General features: G+C 38.5%; 2 protein-coding genes and 1 long non-coding RNA gene across 15 annotated transcripts in view; 2 read left to right on the top strand and 1 right to left on the bottom strand.

The window, feature by feature from the left end:
- MLH1 (mutL homolog 1) overlaps positions 1-3423 on the top strand; it is a gene marked incomplete at its 3' end in the record, with an annotated part of 29434 nt that extends 26011 nt beyond the window's left edge. For both annotated transcript variants that reach the window (XM_081931068.1, XM_081931069.1), the window contains 4 exons: positions 384-548; positions 1355-1447; positions 1838-1951; positions 3256-3423. In XM_081931068.1, the coding sequence (XP_081787194.1) occupies positions 384-548; positions 1355-1447; positions 1838-1951; positions 3256-3423 (540 nt within the window). The remainder of the gene's footprint in view (positions 1-383; positions 549-1354; positions 1448-1837; positions 1952-3255) is intronic.
- A 2-nt stretch (positions 3424-3425) lies between these two features.
- On the top strand, positions 3426-4383 carry LOC309380954. The gene is made up of 2 exons (XR_014173217.1): positions 3426-3614; positions 4222-4383. It is a non-coding gene; the product is annotated as an uncharacterized lncRNA (long non-coding RNA).
- Positions 4154-22856, bottom strand: part of LRRFIP2 (LRR binding FLII interacting protein 2) — a 48590-nt gene continuing 29887 nt past the window's right edge. For 5 of the 12 annotated variants that reach the window (XM_081931070.1, XM_081931074.1, XM_081931075.1 and 2 more), the window contains 13 exons: positions 22419-22463; positions 21239-21346; positions 20303-20374; positions 16472-16642; positions 14583-14675; positions 13778-13870; positions 11664-11765; positions 11306-11438; positions 10564-10613; positions 9714-9834; positions 6938-7017; positions 5893-5997; positions 4154-5028 (listed from right to left, as the gene is read on the bottom strand). In XM_081931070.1, coding sequence (XP_081787196.1) covers positions 4918-5028; positions 5893-5997; positions 6938-7017; positions 9714-9834; positions 10564-10613; positions 11306-11438; positions 11664-11765; positions 13778-13870; positions 14583-14675; positions 16472-16642; positions 20303-20374; positions 21239-21346; positions 22419-22463 — 1284 coding nt within the window. In that variant the 3' untranslated portion in view covers positions 4154-4917. The remainder of the gene's footprint in view (positions 5029-5892; positions 5998-6937; positions 7018-9713; positions 9835-10563; positions 10614-11305; positions 11439-11663; positions 11766-13777; positions 13871-14582; positions 14676-16471; positions 16643-20302; positions 20375-21238; positions 21347-22418; positions 22464-22856) is intronic. The other 7 variants (XM_081931076.1, XM_081931071.1, XM_081931079.1 and 4 more) reach the window with 5 other exon arrangements.

The raw sequence follows: 22856 nt of genomic DNA, 5'->3' as shown, positions 1-22856 counted from the left end.
GGTGATTCTTGAGGAGCCCCGTGGAACCTTCACTGTAGGGTTCCCCATGGTTTGATTTTATCCCCTTTACTATTTAACAATGAAACCGCTGAGTGGGGTCAGTGGGCTGAATATGTTGTCAGCGATATGCTGATGACACACGACTCTACTTCTCCTTTACATCTGCAGGCAGTGGATGTGAAGCTGAAGCTCAATCCAAATAAACTAAAACACTGTTAGTAGGTGGTTCCCTAGATCGGATGGATAGGAGGTAGCATCCTCTTGATAGAGTTACAGTCCTTTTAAAGAAGCAGATACTTCTCCATCCCCCAAGCTGTGGAAAAGTCAGATCAGTGCATGAATGACAGGTAATGATTTGTGCTATTTTTTTTTGGTAAATTTAGGAACCAGCTCCACTCTATGATCTAGCTATGTTAGCCTTGGAGAATGATGAAAGTGGTTGGACAGAAGATGATGGTCCAAAGGAAGGCCTCGCTGAATACATTGTTGACTTTCTAACAAAGAAGAGTGCCATGCTGAAAGACTATTTCTCTCTTGAAATTGATGAAGTAACTACCTTTTTCTATCCTGGGGTGGTTTAGTCATTAGCTGCTGTACTGTGCATTTTGCAATATCCATTGAGTACAGAGCAAGATTGAATTATCAGATGATCTTAAGAAGATATGAACCAGCACTCTAATACACCTACAAACAACAGCTTCACTCCTCATTTCATGGAAACCAAAAAGTATACCGTTAAATATAGCTTCCTATTATGTCTGAACCAGGAAACTATGCCTTAATGCTAGGATAACAGTGGTTTAGAGTTGGATGAATATCTTAGTTTTATTGCAAGTCCTTAACTACTGTTTCCCAGTATGGAGGTAACACAGAGCTATTGTTCTGTAAATTCTTCCAGATGTCTTCACTTTTAGCAAATTGGCTGCACATGAGAAAATAAGACTTGATCGTATCTCTGATTATTCATCTGAGTAATGATCACCTGAATGCTGTCAATAAATAAACTATATAAGTAGCAGTTTTGGGCCACTGGGGAGGAGTGGGGATACAAAAGCTACAGGAAAGCAATAAATTTATTATTACCAAACAGAAAGGCAGAAAGTAGTAGTATGCCACACCAGCTGAGCCGAAATCTTTTTTGTTTTATGTATGAATTTTGTTTCACCTTGGTAAAGGATACAGATAAATAAAACGGGATACTACGCTAGTTCCAAAGAACAGAAAATACAAAAAATGTCACAAGCAGACAGCAGGTAGATTATGCCATATTTGTAGTCCTTGGCTTAGGAACCAAATATTGATGTATACATAGGAGAATAAGCATCAAAATAATGGAGAAACATTCTATTTACAGATGGGAAATCTTACAGGACTACCACTCCTGATAGATAATTACGTCCCTCCACTGGAAGGGCTGCCTATGTTTGTCCTTCGTTTGGCCACAGAGGTATGTCAATATTCAGCATGAAGTAGTGAAGCCATATTCACGTAGAATTATTTCATTTTGACTAATGCAGTTGGGTCAGTCTTAGGTACTTGCTTAGTCACATTCCTTTTTCTCACAGAAACTCATTTTTTGTTCAGTCTAAAGTGAAACTCATGTGCTTATGCTAGCTGCAAAAAAAGTGAGTAACAGTTCTGCATTAAGGAGATTTTCTGTCCTGATCAATTGAGCCAATACTAGTTGCCTACAAGAGTGCTGCTGAAAACTTCCTCCTATGTGACTGATCTTTGCCTCCAACTCCACATTAGATTTTCGTATGTAGAAATTGCTGCAATTGGATATGTAACTGCTGTAGGCTTACTGTATTTATTGAAGTTACATTTTCTTTTCCAGGTAAACTGGGATGAAGAAAAGGAATGTTTTGATACCTTGAGTAAAGAATGTGCCATGTTCTACTCCATTAGAAAACAGTATATAATGGAAGACTCTGATCTTACTACTCAACAGGTACAGTCTTCATTTGTTATTTTCCCCTGTATCAAAACTACATTCTGAAATCTTGCATTTAGGGCTGGGAATGGAAAGAGTGAGTTAAAGGCAAAAGAGTTAAAGTTAAAGGACTACCTCCCTCATGAAACCAAAGCACCTTAGGCCAACTGAGTGGCACAAGTACAGCCTTAGTGGCAGCCACTTTTCCCTGTCAATGGGGGAATTTTAGAAAATGTGGGTGATAGATAAATTAGTGCATGTTTTAAATATGCTGGATCTCTCACTGCCAATGCTGGGGAGAGCACTATGAGCTCTGAGGGCACTTCATATGGAGGAATATAAATGCTGCTACCAAACCCCGTTATCATTTAGGTTGGATCACGTTAATAAAAGTAGCATCTCTAATAGGCAAAGATCCTTACATGGCAGAGCTTTGCCCTTATCAAGATCACAAGAGTAAATTAGGGGAAATGAGTCTCAATCCCTAGGACAACAGTGGCAGGTCATGCTCTTGCATTCTGAAGTGGAGAAAGGACAGCTAAAGGTAAAGGATCCCTGGATAGTTAAGTCCAGTCACACTTGACTATGGGGTGTGGCATATATCTCACTTCAGGCCGAGGGAGCTGGCACTTATCCGCAGACAGCTTTTCGGGTCGTGGCCAGCATTGACTAAACTGCTTCTGGTGCAACGGGACACTGTGACAAGTGTCAGAGCGCACAGAAACGCCATTTACCTTCCCATTGCAGTGGTACCTATTTATCTACTCTGGACGCTGTTTTCAAACTGCTAGGTTAGCAGGAGCTGGGACAGAGCAACGGGAGCTCGCTCCGTCATGCAGACTTAAACTGCCTACCTTCCGATTGGCAAGCCCAAGGACAGCAAGTACTGTGAAGGCCACAGATTTCAGTCTATATTCATCCTTAGTTATAAGCCAAGTGCTACCTGAGGGGATGGAGTTCCTTCACTGAGACAGTCATTGCCGTTAGCAGAATGATCAAGCGAGGGTTCCAAACAGAAAAGTATAGGTGTCATCAGGAAGAGTGATGCTCAGAAGTGGCTTACGGAACGTCTGTTGCCAGAATGGTGGCACATAAGAATGAATAATCCTTTCAGAACAATTAAGTGTCATGTTAATAGTGCATGACTCTGACCATTTCTTCTTTTGGTATAAATTTCACAAGCTGAATGAGCAGTAGATAGGGAAACAAATAAATACATAGAACTCTAAAAGGAGGTGGTGCATTAGCCACAGAATTATTGAACACAACATTAGTATTTACTAAAACCTTAGTCAAACTGCTTTATTTAAACTACTTTGCAGGCTGAAGACTCTGGAGCTGGCAAGAGATCATGGAAATGGACAGTGGAACATGTGCTTTATAAAGTTCTTCGGACATACCTTTTGCCTCCTAAAAACTTCACAGAAGATGGCAGCGTTTTGCAGCTTGCTAATTTACCAGACTTGTACAAAGTGTTTGAAAGATGCTGAACTAGTTACACAGCTTTCCCTGCAGTGGTGCTGTTATCACTGAGAATTGTAGAAGTGACTGAATTGCAGACCAGGAAGTGTTCAGCTTTACAAGATGCCAGAATACGCAACTTTTGTATAGGATGACTAGCAAATACCAAAGCTTCTACCTGTGGCTGAAAAGTGGACAAGGTAGAGTTCTGTAGACAAAGGTATTGAGCCCTCTTCACTTTATCTTATATACTAATAATGAATTATGTAGGTCCATTTGGGGATGGATTGGATAAATATAAAAATCTGACAGCAGTAACCTTAAATGCTAGTCATCCAGGACGAGATGATGTTACCATATTAAAATTGAGGAACTACCATCTTTGCTTCTGAACGCAAGAAACAAGGTGAGGGGGGAGGAAAAGCTCAAAGCACCTACCTCTATATAGGGGCTGGATAACAGCAGACTGATGTTTCTGTGACTCCAGGATCCTGGGCAAACAAACTGGTCAATTAATCTATGTGAGCCCAAGAACAATGTAACAAGCCCTAGACATTTGACAGATCTGCAACTGTTGATTGCACACACTTAGCCTCTTATAAAAAGGTTAGCCACGGTCAGTTGCAAAGTAAGGTAGCTAACCTGTGTTACAATTTCATAATGTAGTGAAGCTGTTTGTGTCACACATTTGTTTTTAAGTTAACATTGCAAATGCTTAACACAATGAAAAGTTGCTAACTAAAGTAAAAACATTCAGTGTTCATTTTGTTAAGCAAATTGTCCATTTATTGTTTATATCCTTCACCACATTTCTCCTACCCACCCAGTGTTCCACTCCACGCTTGAGCAGCTGCCAACACCAGGTTTACAATGTACAGCAAAACGTAAGTCACCACTCTTAACATAAAGAGTAGTTATGAATAGTACTTTAGGAAGTCTAAACTCAGGTTGTGCATCACCCATGCAATAAAGCAAATTTTATACAGTCATTTCTATTTTATATAAATTTAAATATTTTACAAAAGTGTTTTCCATCAAAATGTATAAAGTTTAGCAAACATAGAACCCCCAAAGGTATCTTAAAATAAATGTTATGATTCCAAAGGTTATCTTAATCATTGACGTCTACATTGCACCATATAGAAGGCACTTGTGCCATGTGATGTCTTCAGCACATAATTGGTTAATTTGTAATGCAGCATTCACTTGAATTCATGCAGTTGTCTCCAAGCACCAAGCATTATTAAAGCAGTGGAAGAGTTTCAATGAATACATTTGATTTCACAATTGTGAAATAACAGCATTGGGCTCGAGAAGACTCTAGAATTAAGCTGCAAAACTCATTCGCATAAAAATTCAGAGGTTTTTTTTTCATCCACTCGTTACAAAATATTTGCCACTTAATTATGAAACTAAAACTCATTGAACAACTCAATGTTCAATGCTTGTGCCAAAGAAAGTCTGTATTAAAACAAGCTAGGGACAAGTTTTCAAGGAGCAGTGCAATTTTTTAAACTTTCTTTCTACTGTTGAGATAGGAGTGCAGTTCTGTTTGCCTTCATTTTCTCCAACCGTTTTACTAAGTGGCTGTTGGTCATCTCCATCTCTTCTATCCTGTCCAATGCTGTTCTTAACTGAAAAGAAAAAGCCAATACCTTGTAAGTGCAACAGTTTGAGAGGACTAAGAATTTTAAATCAAGCCAATGCAGTTTCAAAAAACAAAGGAAAAACGAAAACTTTAGTGGAGCTTTGGTGCAGTTTGAAAACATGTTTACACAATGAAGGTCCGGAGGCCATGTAGTTACTCGAAAACAGCCCCTTCTACAAACAGAATTTCCACTCGCCAGTTTGACTAAATTACCCAGTAGGTAATTTGAATCCAAAAAAGGTAGGTGGATAAACTGGATCTAAAGCAATTCTGTAGAACCTGAAAGGATATCTTAACCGCAAAGAGGGGCCTAGAGGTAAGTGCAGAACCTTCCACCTGCCTCATCACTTCTCCAAGTTATGATTGATTATGGCATCAAACCCCAGTAGAGAGGAAAGCTCTAAGAAGGGAAGGGGAGCACAGCCACTTTTAACATTGGGACACATTTTCTCAATTCATTAGAGCACACACAGGTTTAAAGAAGTAATCTGTTGTGAATTTAGTATTTTTTTCCACCAGAGAACCCCCCAGCTATTGTTTAATAACAAGCCATCGTACATGAGTATGCAGTAACAACATTCTGATTTTAAACATAGCATACTGCAGCAGCAGAAGATTGATCTCTCTGTATAGTTACTCAGTAACCGCTAACTTTTTTTATTAATGTAACAGTCCAAAAAATCCCACATGACAATGTCTGTGCTCACCATTCCCATTTCCAGAGACTGTCAAGAGGCAGAATATTTTAAAGACTTTGATATAAAAATAACCTCACCCCATCTTTAAATGTTATTGCCTCCTATATATAAATTCTAAGAACTTTTTCACCCTGTGTGAAACAGACAATTACCTCTCGCTGAAGTTTTCTCTTTTCTGCTTTGAGTTCATCTTCTACTTTTTCTGCATTCTCAGCAGCAGTTTTGTATCGTACTACTTGTCCTTCAAGTCTTACAACCTAAAAGATCAAACAGGTTTAAAGCAATGATTCACTCATGTTCCCGTATACAAGAAATGCCCCCTTTATCTGTGACCTTCCTTTATGTAGCACTAAAAGGGCACAAAACTTGTCACCTTTACTGCCTTCCTTGAGGCAGCCAAATCACATTGCTGTATTCAAACAATCATGTCTCAGCTTCATCAGCCGACTTTTGAACAAGCCTGCTTGACGTCTTCATGCGAGTGAACAAGGCAGGAAAGTCTTCAGTTAAACTATGGCTCCCTATTGTGTCAAACATGCCAGAATATTAAGCCAACAGCTTAATATCTTGGGCTTGTTCACAAGGCATTAATCATAAAACTTAGGGAATCAGGTAATGATTGTCTGAATGTGGCCAGTATGTGCTGAATGGTAATGCTTCAAGAATCTTACAGGATACCAATGAATTTATGTGAACGGTGAGACTAGGCTCAACTCTACCAAGCACTTTTATAAGAATAATTTTGTTATTTGTACCCCACCCATCCATGTGGCTTGTCCCAGCCACTCTTGAGCACCTTCCCACAAATATAAAAGCACCAAACATTAAAAACATCACTTTTACAAGGCTGTAAAAGCCTTATTTTTAAAATGTGTACCTGTTCCCCACAAATTTTCACATGCACTATATAGCTGTGTTTTCATTTTGTTAGCTTAGCATACAAGTGGCTATTTTCTTGCAAAGTTCACACCAACCAACTCATATACCTAATAGCTCTGGTCCTCTGAAAGAATGAAACTCACATTCAGGGACAAATTCTCTATAGGAGCATGAAGCCCTCAGGATAATTTGCCACATTGGCTCTACTGAATTATGACGTGGAGGACATAGTTTCTGCAGTCTATTATACAAGAGCATAACACATGTATGTGGTATCGAAAAAAGTTTAGGAAATACGTATAACAAAAAGGTACCTACATTTTGTTCCAGAGTAGTTATATCTTGTTCAGCTTTTGAAAGCTTAAACTTAAATTCACTTATTTGTCTGTTGGCATCTCCTAGACACAAGAAAATTAAGCATTTAATGGCTGTCAACTGAACATTTAAATCAAATGTCAGTGAAGATTATATTTTTCCGCTTTGGCTAAAATAGGATAGGAAATGTTGGACGTACCTGTACAATTTGTTATTTGATGAAAGGATAGCACATGGTACATAAAATAGACTTTTTTGAGGAGTGAATTCCCTATGGGTTTTTATCCCTCAAAATCTAAAGAGCTCAAGAGTTTTAGCCAATCATTTTATTGAAATAAAACACAGCATCCCTGGATAATGGGCTCTTGGTTTTGAGTGTAGTGATGGGTTGGTGATTAGAAAATATAGTCAACTGGTTACATAAGGATCAAGAATATTTAAAATATTAGATGTCTGCTAAGGTGCTGGGTTTGTCCTTGCTTGCTGAAGGACTTGTGGGTGGGGTATAAGCAGTCCTTCGGAGGTTTGAGGGTCAACTTCTTTAAGATGTGTTCTGAGAAAAGTTGTAACAGGTTACTGTTTTGCAGAAATTAATCTGGAGAGTTTCTTTCCTAAATCATACCTCATCCAGCATGTGTTGTAAGTCCTGCTAAAGGATGCTACTTTCAGAGAGAATGAATGGGGATGGTAGTAAACTAAATTTTACTGAGAGTAGACCCACCTTAGTTGTGTTCATCAATTTCAATAGGTCTGCTCTGAGTAAAATGTAGTTAAAAGCCACCCAAGGAGCCCTTATTGGTACTAGCTCTTAAATGAAATATTCCCTCAACTGTAGCCTTCTGTTAAACCTCCTGAACCTATTTCTTTCTGCCACTGTAGATCTTCACTCTTGAAACCCTATCTCATTTAAGGTAACTATATCAGGTCCAAGTGCATTGTGGGGAGTGTGCGCTAAAGTACAGTGGTACCTCGGGTTAAGTACTTAATTCGTTCCGGAGGTCTGCTCTTAACCTGAAACTATTCTTAACCTGAAGCACCACTTTAGCTAATGGGGCCTCTCGCTTCTGCCGTGCGATTTCTGTTCTCATCTTGAAGCAAAGTTCTTAACCCAAGGTACTATTTCTGAGTTAGCGGAGTCTGTAACCTGAAGCGTATGTAACCCGAGGTACCACTGTAAAATGAAAAGGGATGTTTCCTAATATAAGGCAAAATGATTTTGAATACAAATTAACATTTTCAAATTCAAATGGCTAGATTACACTCCAAATCTACTAAAAGTACCTAGCACTGTATAATTTCACTAGGGTCCAAAGATTACTTCATTCAACAATTCATAGAATTGAAGGGACCATGAGGCTCATCTAGTCCAACCACCTGCAATACAGAACCCATGACCCTAAGAGTCTCATGTTTCACCGACTGAGCTGTACCTACTATATATGAATAGGTGGGTACAGATGACAGTATACGTAGCAGACATTGTAAAGATGACACACACCGTGTGTACACATTGTAGGAAATTCACTGCCTTCTGTGGGTTCAGGGTGTGCCTATTTGACCAACTGCAATCTTCACATTACAAACATGTAGATAAAATGTAATGTGTGATGTAGGATGGACTTAAAGCCATTGGAAGATGAAATTCAACTTGCAGGTCTCAACTTCAGTAATTCATTACTGAATAATCATCTTATTCTACAAGATATGTTTATATTTCTCCTTTTGCTTCCGTCTACTACATCACTTTGTGATGTACAAATTTTGTTGAACAATAATCCAAAAATTTCATGGGAAATGAGCAGAGATTCTTGGTCCCACTCTTGAGCAATGCAGAGACACCGGGTTCCCTGCTTTAGCCATGGGACTACAAGCTCTGCAAACCTCTAGACCAGGGGTTGTCAACCTGGTCGCTACTGCCCACTAGTGGGTGTTTCAGGATTCTAGGTGGGTGGGAGGGGGTTCTACAGCAAAAGCTGATTCCTCCTTTCATTGAGTACTAGTGGGCGGTAAGGAAATTTGACCATCAAGAAAAATGCATTAATGGGCAATAGGTATAAAAAGATTCACTACCCCTGCTCTATCGGAACGCGGGTGGTGCTGTGCGTTAAACCACAGAACCTAGGACTTGCTGATCAGAAGGTTGGCGGTTCAAATCCCCGCGATGGGGTGAGCTCCCGTTGCTCGGTCCCTGCTCCTGCCAACCTAGCAGTTCGAAAGCACACCAAAAAGTGCAAGTAGATAAATAGGTACCACTCCGGCGGGAAGGTAAATGGCGTTTCCGTGTGCTGTTCTGGTTCACCAGAAGCGGCTTAGTCATGCTGGCCACATGACCCGGAAGCTATACACCGGCTCCCTCGGCCAATAAAGCAAGATGAGCACCGCAACCCCAGAGTCAGTCACGACTGGACCTAATGGTCAGGGGTCCCTTTACCTTTTACCCCTGCTCTAGGTGTTTCTGAAATGATGTTCTGCACACATGCAGATCCCATATGTGTAACTGCAGAGAAACCACAATCTAAGTGTTCCTACTCTCATTTAATTTTCTCAAAATCTGTGTAGCAGCTTAAGCAAGAAGATTAATCAAACAAATTCCAGGAATTTAAGCCAAGGTCGCCTTATGCTCCCATCTACTGCATTTTACTGTATTCTGTATATTTTATATTTTGCTATTTATGTGGGAAGTGGCAACAGAAAACTGTTCAGGCATGAATGTTCCTACCATGTGCACTCTTCAAAAGTAGAAATGCCATACAGAATTGAAGGATGAAAATATACATACTCTGCATTTCAATAAACTGCAAATCTGAACCGTTTTCCAATCCCGTTAAATTAGAATTTGTGCCATCATTTCCAGAGGATTTCTGCCGTTCTTCCTCCAACTGTAATTTCATTTTTTTAATCTGAAATGAAAATATAGCATTCTGTGAATAGTTCAATATTGTCTATTTATACTTGTTAAGGTGTATTACTGGCATTTACAACCATTTTTCTTTTTATGGTCATCGTATACTGCTCCCAGAAGCAGTTCATAGTAACTATTTTCAACCTAAAATAATTGCACAGTATATGTTGGAACAAGGTTATTAGAATGCTACTGCCATTCCAAGAGAATAGCAACTTAGTTGTGGATATGTGTGAAGAGTGGACTTCTTTAAATAATAATAGTATCACAGGTTTCCACCAGTAGCAATGACCAACATTCAGCAACAAGGAAATATCGAGACAGTTTTACAATGGGGCGGAAAGAGAATCCTAGTGATAGACAAATGCTACAACCACTTCTAATTTCAGGGTTGTTGTTTGCTTAAGTATATATTTTCTAGTTTAAGTCTCAGGGTTTGTTCTAGTTTAAGTTTCAGGGTTTGGGGTACATAGTTCTCATGACATTAAGATTGTAACATTAATTTATTCTTTGGAGCATGAGGCAAAGCTATGAAAGTAGTTGCAGTCCCTGAAGGTCTGCAAGAAACATTAAGCAATTCAACGTAGTGAAGTTTTTCAGTAGCAAGCAGTGTTGCTCAAGCACAGCAAGGGCCTGGTACTGTTAAATAACTTCCCCCAAATTGAAAAGTTTTGAGTCTGAGCCGTTCAATCACTTTTCGGTTGCAGGAAGGGGAGAGAGACTTTACCTGTGACAATAGCTCTTCCTTTTCTCCCGCTAGCTTTCGTAGCCTAACATCTAAAAGAAACCAACAGTTCAGTTAGAAAATTCCAATTACAATTCCTTCCATTGGAAGCTTAGCAAAACAAAAAAGGTTAAAAGGAAGAACTCTCTTGGATGAACAGAATTTCATTTGAAATTTCATTAAGAAACAGCAAGGTCAGTAAGAAGAACTTCAAAAAGTGTAAAATTGTGTATTAAGTTTTTTTAAAAAATGATACTTATTTGGACCTAAGAGACTTGCTTTCAAGAATGAAGGATTGGACATACTACAATTGAATAGCAACTAAACTAACAATTCCATATTTGGTACTTTTCACATGATAGCTGAAAGTATGGCAATGGCTCTTTTTAAAGACATAGACCCTAGCACACAGTGCTGTAATGTCCACTGAACTAATATTCAATGGAGTATAATTGTTGCTTTTTGCACACATTTTGAATTCTGACATTCATTTCCGCATGATACTGCTTTATTTATCTTTTTAGTAAGCTACATAGGTACATACAGTGCATCTATAAATACCATATCATCTCTGAACAGATTCCAAGACTGCTGCAGCTATGTAATTCACACAGAACTAATAGTTCCATCTATTCAAAAACAAGTTTTATAAATGTGGGAGGGGACCTAAGCTACTCGATTCTTATCTATACACACTGAAAATGAAAGTCAACATTCTGAAGAAAGTGGTTCTCTGTAAATTTACCTAGTGGTCCTTCTCCTGCGGATTCCAGGACCTGAGCAGCTTCTTGCGATACAACAGTTATTGAACCAACTACTGGTTCATGGTTGACATCACCATTTGGAGTGCCATCTGGGATGATAACTAATCCATGCTTCTGGAAAAAAAAACAAGATAAACATAAGCTTCTCTTAGAGACTGTTAATTGGTGAACGCTTTGCTCAGTAGACGCTGCAAGAAGCAGCAGCACCACTGCTCCTGTTCATGCTTTAGCTTCAGTGGAAAAGGGGCATGCTGAAATAATGATATGTCCCTCTCCAACACACTGACTATGGCTTCATCCAGCAGTCGACATTGCCAAGTGCTGCTACAGCTAACGTACCTCTCCTGTCTTCATTGTTTCCTTCAGGTCAGCCAGCTCATCTCTGAGCTCATCCCGCTCAATCCTAATGCAGTCAAAGTACTCTTTCTGTCTCTCTAGGGCCTGGGTGCAGGCAGGTAGCGGAAAGGAACAGCATAGAGAGAGAATGTGCGATAGGTAAGAAAGATTTCTTGCAAATAAAAGATAATTAGCTGAACAAAAAGTGAGGCAGAAAGGAGAAAAGAAAGTCGTGCACAGTCCTGTGTTTGCCACAGAAGTTCATGCTTGGCATAAATATCCACCACCACCCCGGCATTACAGCAGACCTGGGAAATGCTAAAAAATCTCAGCGATTCCATGTTACGTACTAAACTATAAATACAATTCATGTCTATTTTAATAAAGTAACCTTAGGCTTTCTGCCTAGTGCTTGAGCCAAGCTGAATGAGTTCAACAATCCCATAGTTCCAAAAACATTTGGATTTTGAAAGATCAGAGATAAAGCATGTTTAATTTTTGCAATCTATTCAAGCATAACAAACACAGCCAATTGTAGGATACAGCTGTACTGATTTATTTATTTTTAATGGATCTGGGACTTTTGGTAGCAGTCCTAGAAAACCCTATCCGTTACACTAGAGATGGGGCACTTGTGGGCCTCCAGCTCTTGCTGGACACCTAAACAGCATGCTCAGTGATCAAGGATGGAGGAAATCCAAGAACACCTAAAGGACCATGGACACCCATTCCTGCAATACAATACAACTTTTTCAACAGGAAACGAGCAAGGGCTTTTTATGGGAAGATATTCATATATGAAAGAAGTGAATCTGTATTGTGCCTGCTCATAGGTTAAGCATCCTCTAGAGGGGGAAAAAGGGCATTAGGCCTTCCCTCACCATCAGGAGAAGTTAATAACCAAATGAGAGATTTTTTCAGTTACTTGAATGCAGAAGTTCCTATAAATTTGGGAGATTGGATCCAAAGTAGATTACTAACAAACAGGATCCTATTTATGGAATCTCATTTTAAAATATTTTCACGTGTGGAAAAGGCAGTTCGCAAGATCTGATCCATGGAAACAATCCTAGAGAGAAAATAGTGTCCAACAGACTCTAAATCTATGCCCTGGCAGCTTTCAATTATGCTATAGGTCAGTTTTTCTACTACAGTTGTACCTTGGTTCTCGAGCGCCTTGGTATTTGTATGTTTCGGCTCCTGAATGCTGAAAACCTGGAAGTGTTCTGGTTTGCGAACGTTTTTCGAAAGCCGAATGTCCAATATGGCTTCTGCTTGAGTGCAGGAAACTCCTGCAGCCAATCGGAAGCTGTGCCTTGGTTTTGGAACGGTTTTGGGAATCAAATGGACTCTCGGAACGGATTAAGTTCGAGAACCAAGGTTCCACTGTACTAACAAGTTGTAATACTTTTTCAAATTTATAGTGTCAGTCTCAGAATCTCTAACACCACACACTCGTATGCACCCATTTTGCATATTACTTGCATGAAGGGGCATCATGGATGTCTGCAGGGAAAGGCCAAAGTGCTCAACATAGGGATGGCAGGGGAAGGACTGAGTAGCCATGCAGATGCACAGCACCTTTTTCTATACATGACGCCTTATATGATTCATATGTGAATGGCGTACAGTTTAAATGAAATCAGTGGGTATTAAGTTACAAGTCCAATTGACTTCAATGACCTTTAACTTCTTCTGGACTAAAACATATGTATGTGTGTGCCCAACCAAGCAAAATTGTTTTTATGCCCTGAATGCTTAAGTATTTAGACAGTAAATGCTTTTGAGGCTGTCTCAAAACTCTATTTTTAATCAATGCAATGAAAGGTCTAGAACAGGCCTATCATCCAAATCCAAAATAACTGTACTAGAATCTAGCTATAACACTGGAATTAAATCACTGCAGTGCTTGAATATGTTTATCTTTATGTTCAAAATCCGCTAATTCATGAAGTTTTAGGTTCAAGCTGCATGCCGTATTTATTTACTCTCAAATATTCAGTATGAAGTACTTCTATCTGTAACACCCAATTCAATACTGGAACCATCAACAATCCCACTGACAACTTATACCAGTCTATTCCTAATCACTCTTCACCTCAGTATTCATCTCATACCCCAATTTTTTTATCTTTCCAATTAACTGTTTCCTGGAGGTCAAACACCTCTTTGGTTATAGATTCTATTCTCTGTTGCATGCGTTGGTTCTCCTGCAGTAAACACAGGGGAAAGAATAAAAGAAGGGAGAAGACAAGTAAAGGAAATTACAAGGAGATACGAGGAAGTCAGTAAGGCAGTCAATGAAACACAGAAGATGAAGGTTTTGTGAATAAAGGTTTGGCTAAGAGGTTCTCTCCCCTTTGTTAAATAAAACTATGAATAGCTTTAGGATAAGATCTATATTGCATCGAAGTACACTGTACAACTGACATTGATTGCATTGGAACCACAAGCTTAGGCATAAATCTTTGTTGCCATTCAGCTTTAAAGCAACTACTAAGCCCAACAACCCAAAGTTAATTTTACTCAAACATATTACTGAAAGGGCGTCTGCTAAAATGCTAAAACTATATTTGCTACCAAGCTCAAAACAGCATAGCATACCTAAACAAAAATACTGTTTAAGCAACAGATGGACAGTACCAACTCGTAGGGCTGAAAAGCTCATTGACAAAAGTCATTGATGAGCCAGACTCTGAATATGTGCTCCCAAACAGGGCACATGTGACACATTGCTTTTTGTCTGATGGTATCATGACTTCTTTTGATCCCAGCACACTGCTCTAGCTTTTTATAAACTGGCACCCAAGTGCCAGAAACAGCACATGCTGCAGTCTTTCCTGAATGAAAGCATTTTAGACAATAGAAAAAGCAGATTTTATCTTGAATGCAAGTTATTTGAATGCAAGTATGAACATGTACCTCTATTAGTTCATCTCTCTGGCGAAGACCCTCTTTAAGTTCATCCATCTTATGCTGCAGAACGGTGCACATATGTTTCTGCCTTTCCAACTCCTGTATTAAGGAAATATAAATTAAGCAGCTGAAAATTAAAGCCCAAGCATATTATATATTAGTTGATGAAATAAGCATGATAGGAACATTAATAGTATAATTATTTGTTATTTAATTGGGCTGATTCACAAAAATGGAACTAGCTTATATGAGTATAAATTTGTTTTAGCTGCTCTGTCTGTTCTCCAACACTACTCTCTTAAGGGGTGGGCTGACTCCTGAAATAGGTGGGCTATTTTTAAATTTATTTATTATTGGTGAATACTCTGGATCCAGAATTTATAAAGCAAGAGTACAAACTCAGAATTTCTTTGCAGTAGAATGATCCCAAGTTTAAGAACTTAAGTGTTGCACTTCTGGCTCAGATTAAGGCTCATGTATGTCCCACAGTGGCCAGCCAGATATCTTTGGAAAACCACAAATAGGACATTTGTGACCCTATTACCTACTTTCCCCCAGTAATCAGACAGATCGACTATCAATGTAGAGGTTTCATTTTGAATTATTATAGTTAATAGCCATTAACCTCTGCCTGGCATTTGTATAATCCTTTTTGAAGCCAGAGCATCAAGATTTTCTAAATTCCAAGTCTTAAGAGGAAACAAGGAAGCAACTTGCCTACAGCTCTGTCCACAGGCATTCTCCATTATGCTTCGTAACCAAAGCAAAAGCAGGGCACAGTCAAGATAACTGACCAGTACAACTTATGCCTACCCTTAACTGGGAGCCTAATAACTTGCAGGAGCTACAGTGGTGCCCCGCAAGACGGAAAACCCCTAGACGAAAGGGTTTTCCGTTTTGGAGGTGCTTCGCAAAGCGAATTTCCTATGGGCTTGCTTCGCAAGACGAAAATGTCTTGCGAGTTCCTGCGGGGGTTTTTTCCCTCCCCCCCCCTTTTTCCCAAGCCGCTAAGCCGCTTATCAGCTGATCCGCTAAGCCGCTTATCAGCTGATCCGCTAAGCCCGCTAAACCGCTAATAGCGCTAATCCGCTAATGGGCTTGCTTCGCAAGACGAAAAAACCGCAAGATGAAGAGACTCGCGGAACGGATTCTTTTCGTCTTGCGAGGCACCACTTTAGATGGTTTACTGGCAGATCTCAGGCCACCTCAGTCGCCTCTACATTCAAGACCACCCCACTAAACAAAATGGCCTGTAAAGTCTTCACCAACCTGTTGCCCTCAGGATGTTTGGGAACACAGCTCCCATCTTGTCTAAAACATTTGGTGGGTATCTGGTTAGGGAAGTTTGAAGAAAGCATGATAATCAAGTTCTGCACGTAGCTGCTACTAAACCTCTTTACTGATGCAGTTACTAGTGCCTTAAGCCTTTGCTTGCAGCTAAGGACCAGAGCAGCTTTCAACTTTGCAGACAACTGGTTGCTGCCGTTTGAAAAGAACCTCTCATTCTGAAAACTTGGACAGTGTTGCCAATTAGTTTAAAAGAGGACAGACTGCTGATAGTTCAAAGGGATAGAAAGTAACTAACCTAAGATTAAACAAGCAATGACCTGGATTGCCCCAGGATAAGTAATTGCATAAATAAGCCTGAAAATGGTTGAATGCAAACCAATCTATTTGTAAGTTGTAGAAAAACATTCAATAGTCTTAATCAATACATTTTCCTACTTGTGAGCCCATCAACAAAATTAACCTTGTAAAGTTTTCATCTTCATTAAAATTACAGACACCAAGTTGTTTAACAAATTACAGGCATGCAGAAACACACACTTAAGCTTCTTAATATCTAGCTAATAATGCAAATTCTTTATTAGTAATAATACAGAAAATACAAATACCTTTGTCTTATCTTCATTTTCTCTGTAATACTCTGCTAATTGCTCCTCTCTTTCCTCAATGACATCCTTTAGAGTATCCACTTGATAGATTAAGTTATTTTTCTCATTATCCAGTTGGGCATTAGAAACCATTGCTTTTTTAAATTTCTCCTCAACTTCAGCAAGAGACTCCTAGATACATAATGTAAGACCTTATTAAACTTAATTTTACTCATCGTATTAAACATTAGAAATACATAATACAATTTTGCTAAAGTAGCAAACAGACTTTTGTTTCATATTCCACTGACTTAACTGTCTTTTATAAAACCCAATAATAAATCTGCAGAAGTCAAATAAATAGGGATCGATAGAAAAATATTAATCACATAACTTTTTTCTCTCTTATTCTTCTAGCAGAATGCCAGTTACCCAAGCAATTTTTTTTTACATATGAAAGCCTAAAGAAAAGCATTTACAGAGAGGTAGTTGTGTTAATCTGCTCAGGAAAACAAAAAATCTCATTTAACCAAGTAAGTGAGCATTCAATATTATCAGAGCTTTACTGTTAGGAAACGACATTATTTGCAGATGTTTTTCCCTGTCCACATGAAAAGTTACAATCCCCTCTAAATAAGCCATCCAACCAGTCTGCTATCAGTTTGGAGATGAAACAGGATAACTTAAAAAAGAGAAGAAGTTGCTGCTACATACTTTGGACGACCTAGTACACAGAAGTACATAAATTTGTAAATTAAAAGACAATAGTATTTAAACAACCACCTCCAAACTACCTGTCAGGAACTTGTGAATTTACAGTGTTGATGGCAGTGAAGAGGGTAAGGAGGAGTAATGTCAAAAGATGACACATCAGGAAAACAAACGCAAGCATTTTGACAGACAACCTGCAACAACTCCCTCCAAAGGGAAAATGGAGGCTGGAGAAAAAAGCAGGAGCAGATCTACTCAAGTCCCAGATAGCATGTAGTATCTTGGAGGAGGAGATTGGGAGTTAAGCTTTTCCTAGCTTCAGAGCTGTATCTTTCCTGCTACATTGCAATAAAATATGTGGGTTTGGGGCTAACAGCATGGGAAGACTTTGGAGGGAGGGAGACATTATTTACAACCCTGAGGTCTAAACAGCATTATAGGGCTCCTTTTGCAGGATGGTTGGAGCCCTGAACAGGAGCAACCCACTCGGGGAGTTGAGTTTGCACTTCAACATTATGCTACAGGTCTCACTGGTCATCTCACTATAAATAAGAAGTTTTTAAGGCATTAACAATGTAATTTATGGGTGAAGCACAATTATGCCCATCGGCTAGCGAAATGAAACTTGTCATTTCTTGCCTCCAGCCCCTGTAGACCCAGATCTGCTTGAGGGTTCCCAATCCACTGGGGCAGATTTTGGGGGCACATGAGGTGTTGGGAGGAAGGAGAGAATGGAGAAGCACAAATACACTACACTGGATCTTGACTTGTACCTTTGTATGAAATATTGCAAGATCTCAAAAATGCACTTCATGTCAGCTTTAAAGCAGTCTCAATATAATCAGTTCATGTCTATATTCACTCTCCAAAAAATGGGGAGGGGGGAATACTAGCACACACTCAGGGAACTAGACTTATAAATCAGTCAATTTTTGAAGATGGTATTTCCTTCTAAAACATACAATTATTTTATTTTTACATGCATGCTTTCCTGTGAAGTACAGAACATTAAACTATATTGTGGTGCATTGCAATTCACTTCAAAACCAAATTCTACAAAAGTGCCAAATGAAATGCAGAATAGGACAAGCCCTGCCCCAAAGCATTTTTGCTCTAAACAGACAAGCAGACAGTGTGGGAAAGCATGAACAATTATGGCTAAAAGCATCATGTTAGTTCTCTGAACTTTCCTCTTTTGCAGGGTGTGTACACACCATAATTATTTAATGGGTGTATCTATTCAGGGATGACATATTTTTACGTGTGATTAGCTAAAAAGTGGATGGGAAGGGAAGAGAAGAGAAGAATGCAGGTGGGAGGCGAGTAAGGTAGAAAAACTTGCAAAAATACAGTGGAAGGGCCTTGCCTGAGTTGGCAAATCAGTGTCATAATTTATTTCAAAACACACAACTAGTCAATGCATTTATGAGGATCAACCAAAATGTCTCAAAACTGATACTACTTTTTATACCAAGGTGGTCAATTTATAGTTTCAGTTACAATACTGCAATCTAATTATGGTGGGTTTTTCAGAAGCTCGCTACAATTTTGTGACATTTTGGTTGGTCCTAATAAAGGTATTGCCAACTACATTTTCAGGGTTTTCCCCCTTACAGATGAATATAGTTACAATTGCTTTTTACAGACATGCTTTATATAGCACCATATAATGAATCTAGTATAGACAAGGGTAAAGTGTAAAAGAAGATAATGATCTCACCAAGATTAAAAGATAAAAGCAAGCAAGTGGATATGCTAGCTATTATATTTACACCTCTTTGGAACCCAACCATTGACTATCAGTTATTCTGCATGAGAGATAATGAAAAACCTTAAGCTGCAATAGGATTTATATTATAGGCAAAATTTCCAGTTACCTGCACCTTTTGGTAGAAGTTTCCACAATGGTTCACTTTGCACATCACAGTAAACCACAATTAATGGTTTGTGGTGAATGCAGAAATCACTTCCACTTTGCTACTCCCCTAGGGCATATAGGAACAATAAGCCATGATGCCTGGCTCAGTGTTACATCCAAATGGGTGAAATGGGAGACTGTGAGTTTGTTTTGCCTAGACACACCACAAACAGCCAAGGACAAATCCTGGCTTTACATCATGGTATGTTTTGACCTAAACTACAGCCCTTGGTTCAGATGTAATGCTAAGTCAGGATTTATGGTTTGTTGCTCCTGCTAGGGAAAAAAAGTCATGATAAAATTGTGATATGTAAATGTTGCCATTTATTATCAAGACATGCAGTAGCTCCTGCAGTAGAGAGGTTCCCATGTCTAAAGTGGTAACTGGGATGATTAGGTTATAATGGAAAACAGATTTTTACATAAAGTAGTTGTTAAGGTTCACAGAACCAGGGAAAGGGCTCACATTTTATACCAGCTTATAGAAATATCTTTAACTTGAGCTAATTGGCTAGGTTACCAAAAATTCTTTGGAAGTTTAGTAAGCATTCTAAGAAGACACTTAGGTTTGACCTTTGTATGTTTTCTAGTGAAAAGGAATTCCATGACTGAGAGGAATCTCTATAACTGTTTGAATAGGAGTTGCCTCTGTAATTTTTAATCCAAGCTGGTAATCCACGTGAGGCAAAAAAATATATAGATTATATGTGTCTCAATGGATCATACCAAAGTTTTCTGTGTTTGTTTTTAGAATGCCAAAAATATAAAATAATAAATTGTACTTTTATGTTTTTACAGTCTATGAAAGTGGGAGTTTAAATAATTATTTATTGGAATACATTTCTGGTCCAATATTATTATTTTGAAACTCAGTTGTGCCCCCCATCCCTAATCATAATATTGGTAATATCCAGTTGCCAATTTAACAAATAAAATGGAACTGCAAATAATACAAAAGCATCTGCTAAACTTCCTATATTATTTACTTTTGTGGAACGGAAAGTTCACTGCCTTTTTCACATAACACATTAAACACTTAAACATAAGGAAAAAAATCATTGGCAGATATATATATTAAAATATGAACCAATTTTTAGTTGGTATGTTAGGCAAGAACTTTTAAAAGTGAGGTGTTAGTAAAGCTCTGTTAGTGAAACTGGCAAAAACTTAATTGCTGACATATTACCATAGAGAATGCATGCTTGGGAGAAACCCTGCTATACCTTTAGTTCTTTAAGTCCCTGCATGTATCTCCCTTCTACATCTTGTATCTGGTCCTTAAGATCATAGATATCCTGCAGGACATAGGAATGAACCATTGCATAAGAACATTGCAAAGAACTTACTATTGAACTCTGTGCTTAAAGCCCAGGAATTTAGATTAGTGTGTGTTTCACTTGAACAAATTAAATTACTGTTGTATTCTTAATTTTCTAAGTTGACTGACATATGTGGATTTTTAATTCAGTGCTTTCTATAAAGCTAAAAAAAATGGGGTGAAAATAATGTATAATGTTTGTAAACTGAAATGTTTTATTACCAAAACCTCATGCCCTCAAAGTATCACACAATCTAATTTTAAACATATAAAAGGCATCACAATCTTATCTTGGATACTATACTGAAAAGATATACCCATTAATATGAACTAAAATCTTTACAGCTAAACAATTATAGCCAGTTCTAAACAGTACAAATAATTCCCTACTTCTTTCACAGACTGCTAAGGGATGGTTAAGAATAAGAAGCCTGATCAATAGGTGATGTTTTAAATGCTAAACTGCTACATTTAGCACTAATGACACTGATGAAATCTCCACAAGCCTGAGCAATGTGCCGGACATGCTCCTCCTTGCCTCCCCCTCTTCTTTACCCCATGTAACCAAGAGTAAGACTGCTGCGGAGTTTAGTTTCTTTTTCAAACAGCATTGGCACAGTGTTACGTATAAACCAAAGTGCCTGGTATGTTATTAATTTTATATCCCACGCATTCCCGCAGCAAGCATTTTGTAATCAAAGGAAAATTTAAAAACCCAAACCCCTGATTGCTTTTTAAAAGGTGCTTTGATTCTGTCTTGTAGTCTTATTCAATGTCCATTTCTTCCTCTCCAAATGAAGGAGGATAACCTTTTATTTTTAGCCAATGAAAGTCTACTCACCCGCAATTCACTTAAGGAGGTATCGGGATCCACTAGACTGCTAGTATCTCCACTTCCTCGTCTAGATGAGTTTCCACTCAAAGGAGTTGCTGAATTGCGAGACGCTGGCTAAAGAAAGAAAAACATGGCATGAATACTCCCATACATTTCAAGATCTTTCCTCAATACACTATGAAGTTCAGATTTCAACATTCAAGTGTCTCCGAATTTATGCACGTTCGAGTTGTGTATGACCGTGTTTATGTGTGGCGCCAGGAAATAATTAAATAAATCAAACTAAACTCTGAAAAGGCGCAAAAATGGCCCATAAAGAAAAGGGAAACTGCAAAAATGGTGTGAAAAGAGCAGGAAAACAACTAGCAATCCCAAGAGCCTTTGCAACTGCAAGCCAGATACTTTGAGGTACTGGTTTACCCTGCTTGTCGTTGTTTCTGCATTATCCTTCAGTGATGAGGAAGACTGAGTGCCATCACTACCACCATTCATGCCAGTCTGAGAAGTACTGTTTTGTTTTTTAAAGGGTTTCCAGAGGTTTAGGTGTTTACTGTTGTTTTAGATGGCGTTGCCCACTATATATGAGTTCACGTATAAGTGTGGTACATGGTAATGTAACCCCTGTGTAAATGGGGAGGTGCCTGTACTAAAAACTTCCAAATACTGTAATATATTTCCTTGAAAAGATTGATAACCCTTTCTAAGTCCCCATATAGTTCAGTCTATTCAAATATCCTTTTTCATCAAACAGCTCTTACAGGAGCAGAACTTATTTTAAAATTATCTTCTTACAAGATACTTTTGTTGGAAGCCACCCAGAGTGGCTGGGGAAACCCAGCCAGATGGGTGGGGTATAAATAATAAATTATTATTATTATTATTATTATTATTATTAGACAAATGGGTTATAGATCTGGCATAACATTATTTGTAATCTTCTCCAGTCTGGTGCCCTCTAGGTATTTTGGACTGCAAATCCCATCAGACCCAATGATCACAGCTGAAGTAGATGATCTACACCATATTCTGTCAAACAAATAGTTGAAAAAAATATAATGAAGACAATCAGCAACACACAGGAGGCTGGAGAATCTCCCGATATCCTACCATGCTTTTTTGAACTGGCACCAATTATATGCAGACTTTGATATGTTTTAAAGTTGTCCAAATCACTTTAAACACTCACCCTTGTATACAAGTCAGAATATGGCCTGTCACTCTTTTCTTCCAGCTGGGAAAAAAAGAAAAGTGTCAATATTAAATTTGAATCACTGTATTAGAAATCTGAATTACTGGGATCCCCTTTTCATCCAAAGCTGAAACAGTATTATACAATGAAAGTTTCCTTCTTCCTTTTCCTCCACCTTTGCATTTAACAAAACTTCAGAACCAACAGCTCCGCACAAGGTAGTATCAGTCCTACAAATTAACACAATGCCTTATTGACAACAAGTTGCTTCTTAGGTTAGCCTTTTGTCAAGCCAAGCACAGAAAGTAAATTCGATGAATGTAATTTCAGTAATGGTTGTGTGTTTTTTAAATGAAGTGTATTGACTACTGGAAATTCACTAAGTAATATATTTTAAACATTAAGCTTTACTCATCTATGAACATTTTTCTCCAT

Source organism: Podarcis melisellensis (genome assembly GCF_964234715.1).
Source record: "Podarcis melisellensis genome assembly, chromosome: 12".
In the NCBI taxonomy this organism is placed as follows: domain Eukaryota; kingdom Metazoa; phylum Chordata; class Lepidosauria; order Squamata; family Lacertidae; genus Podarcis; species Podarcis melisellensis.
The sequence above is the reverse complement of the archived record's forward strand: the minus strand, read 5'-3'. Positions and strand labels throughout refer to the sequence as shown.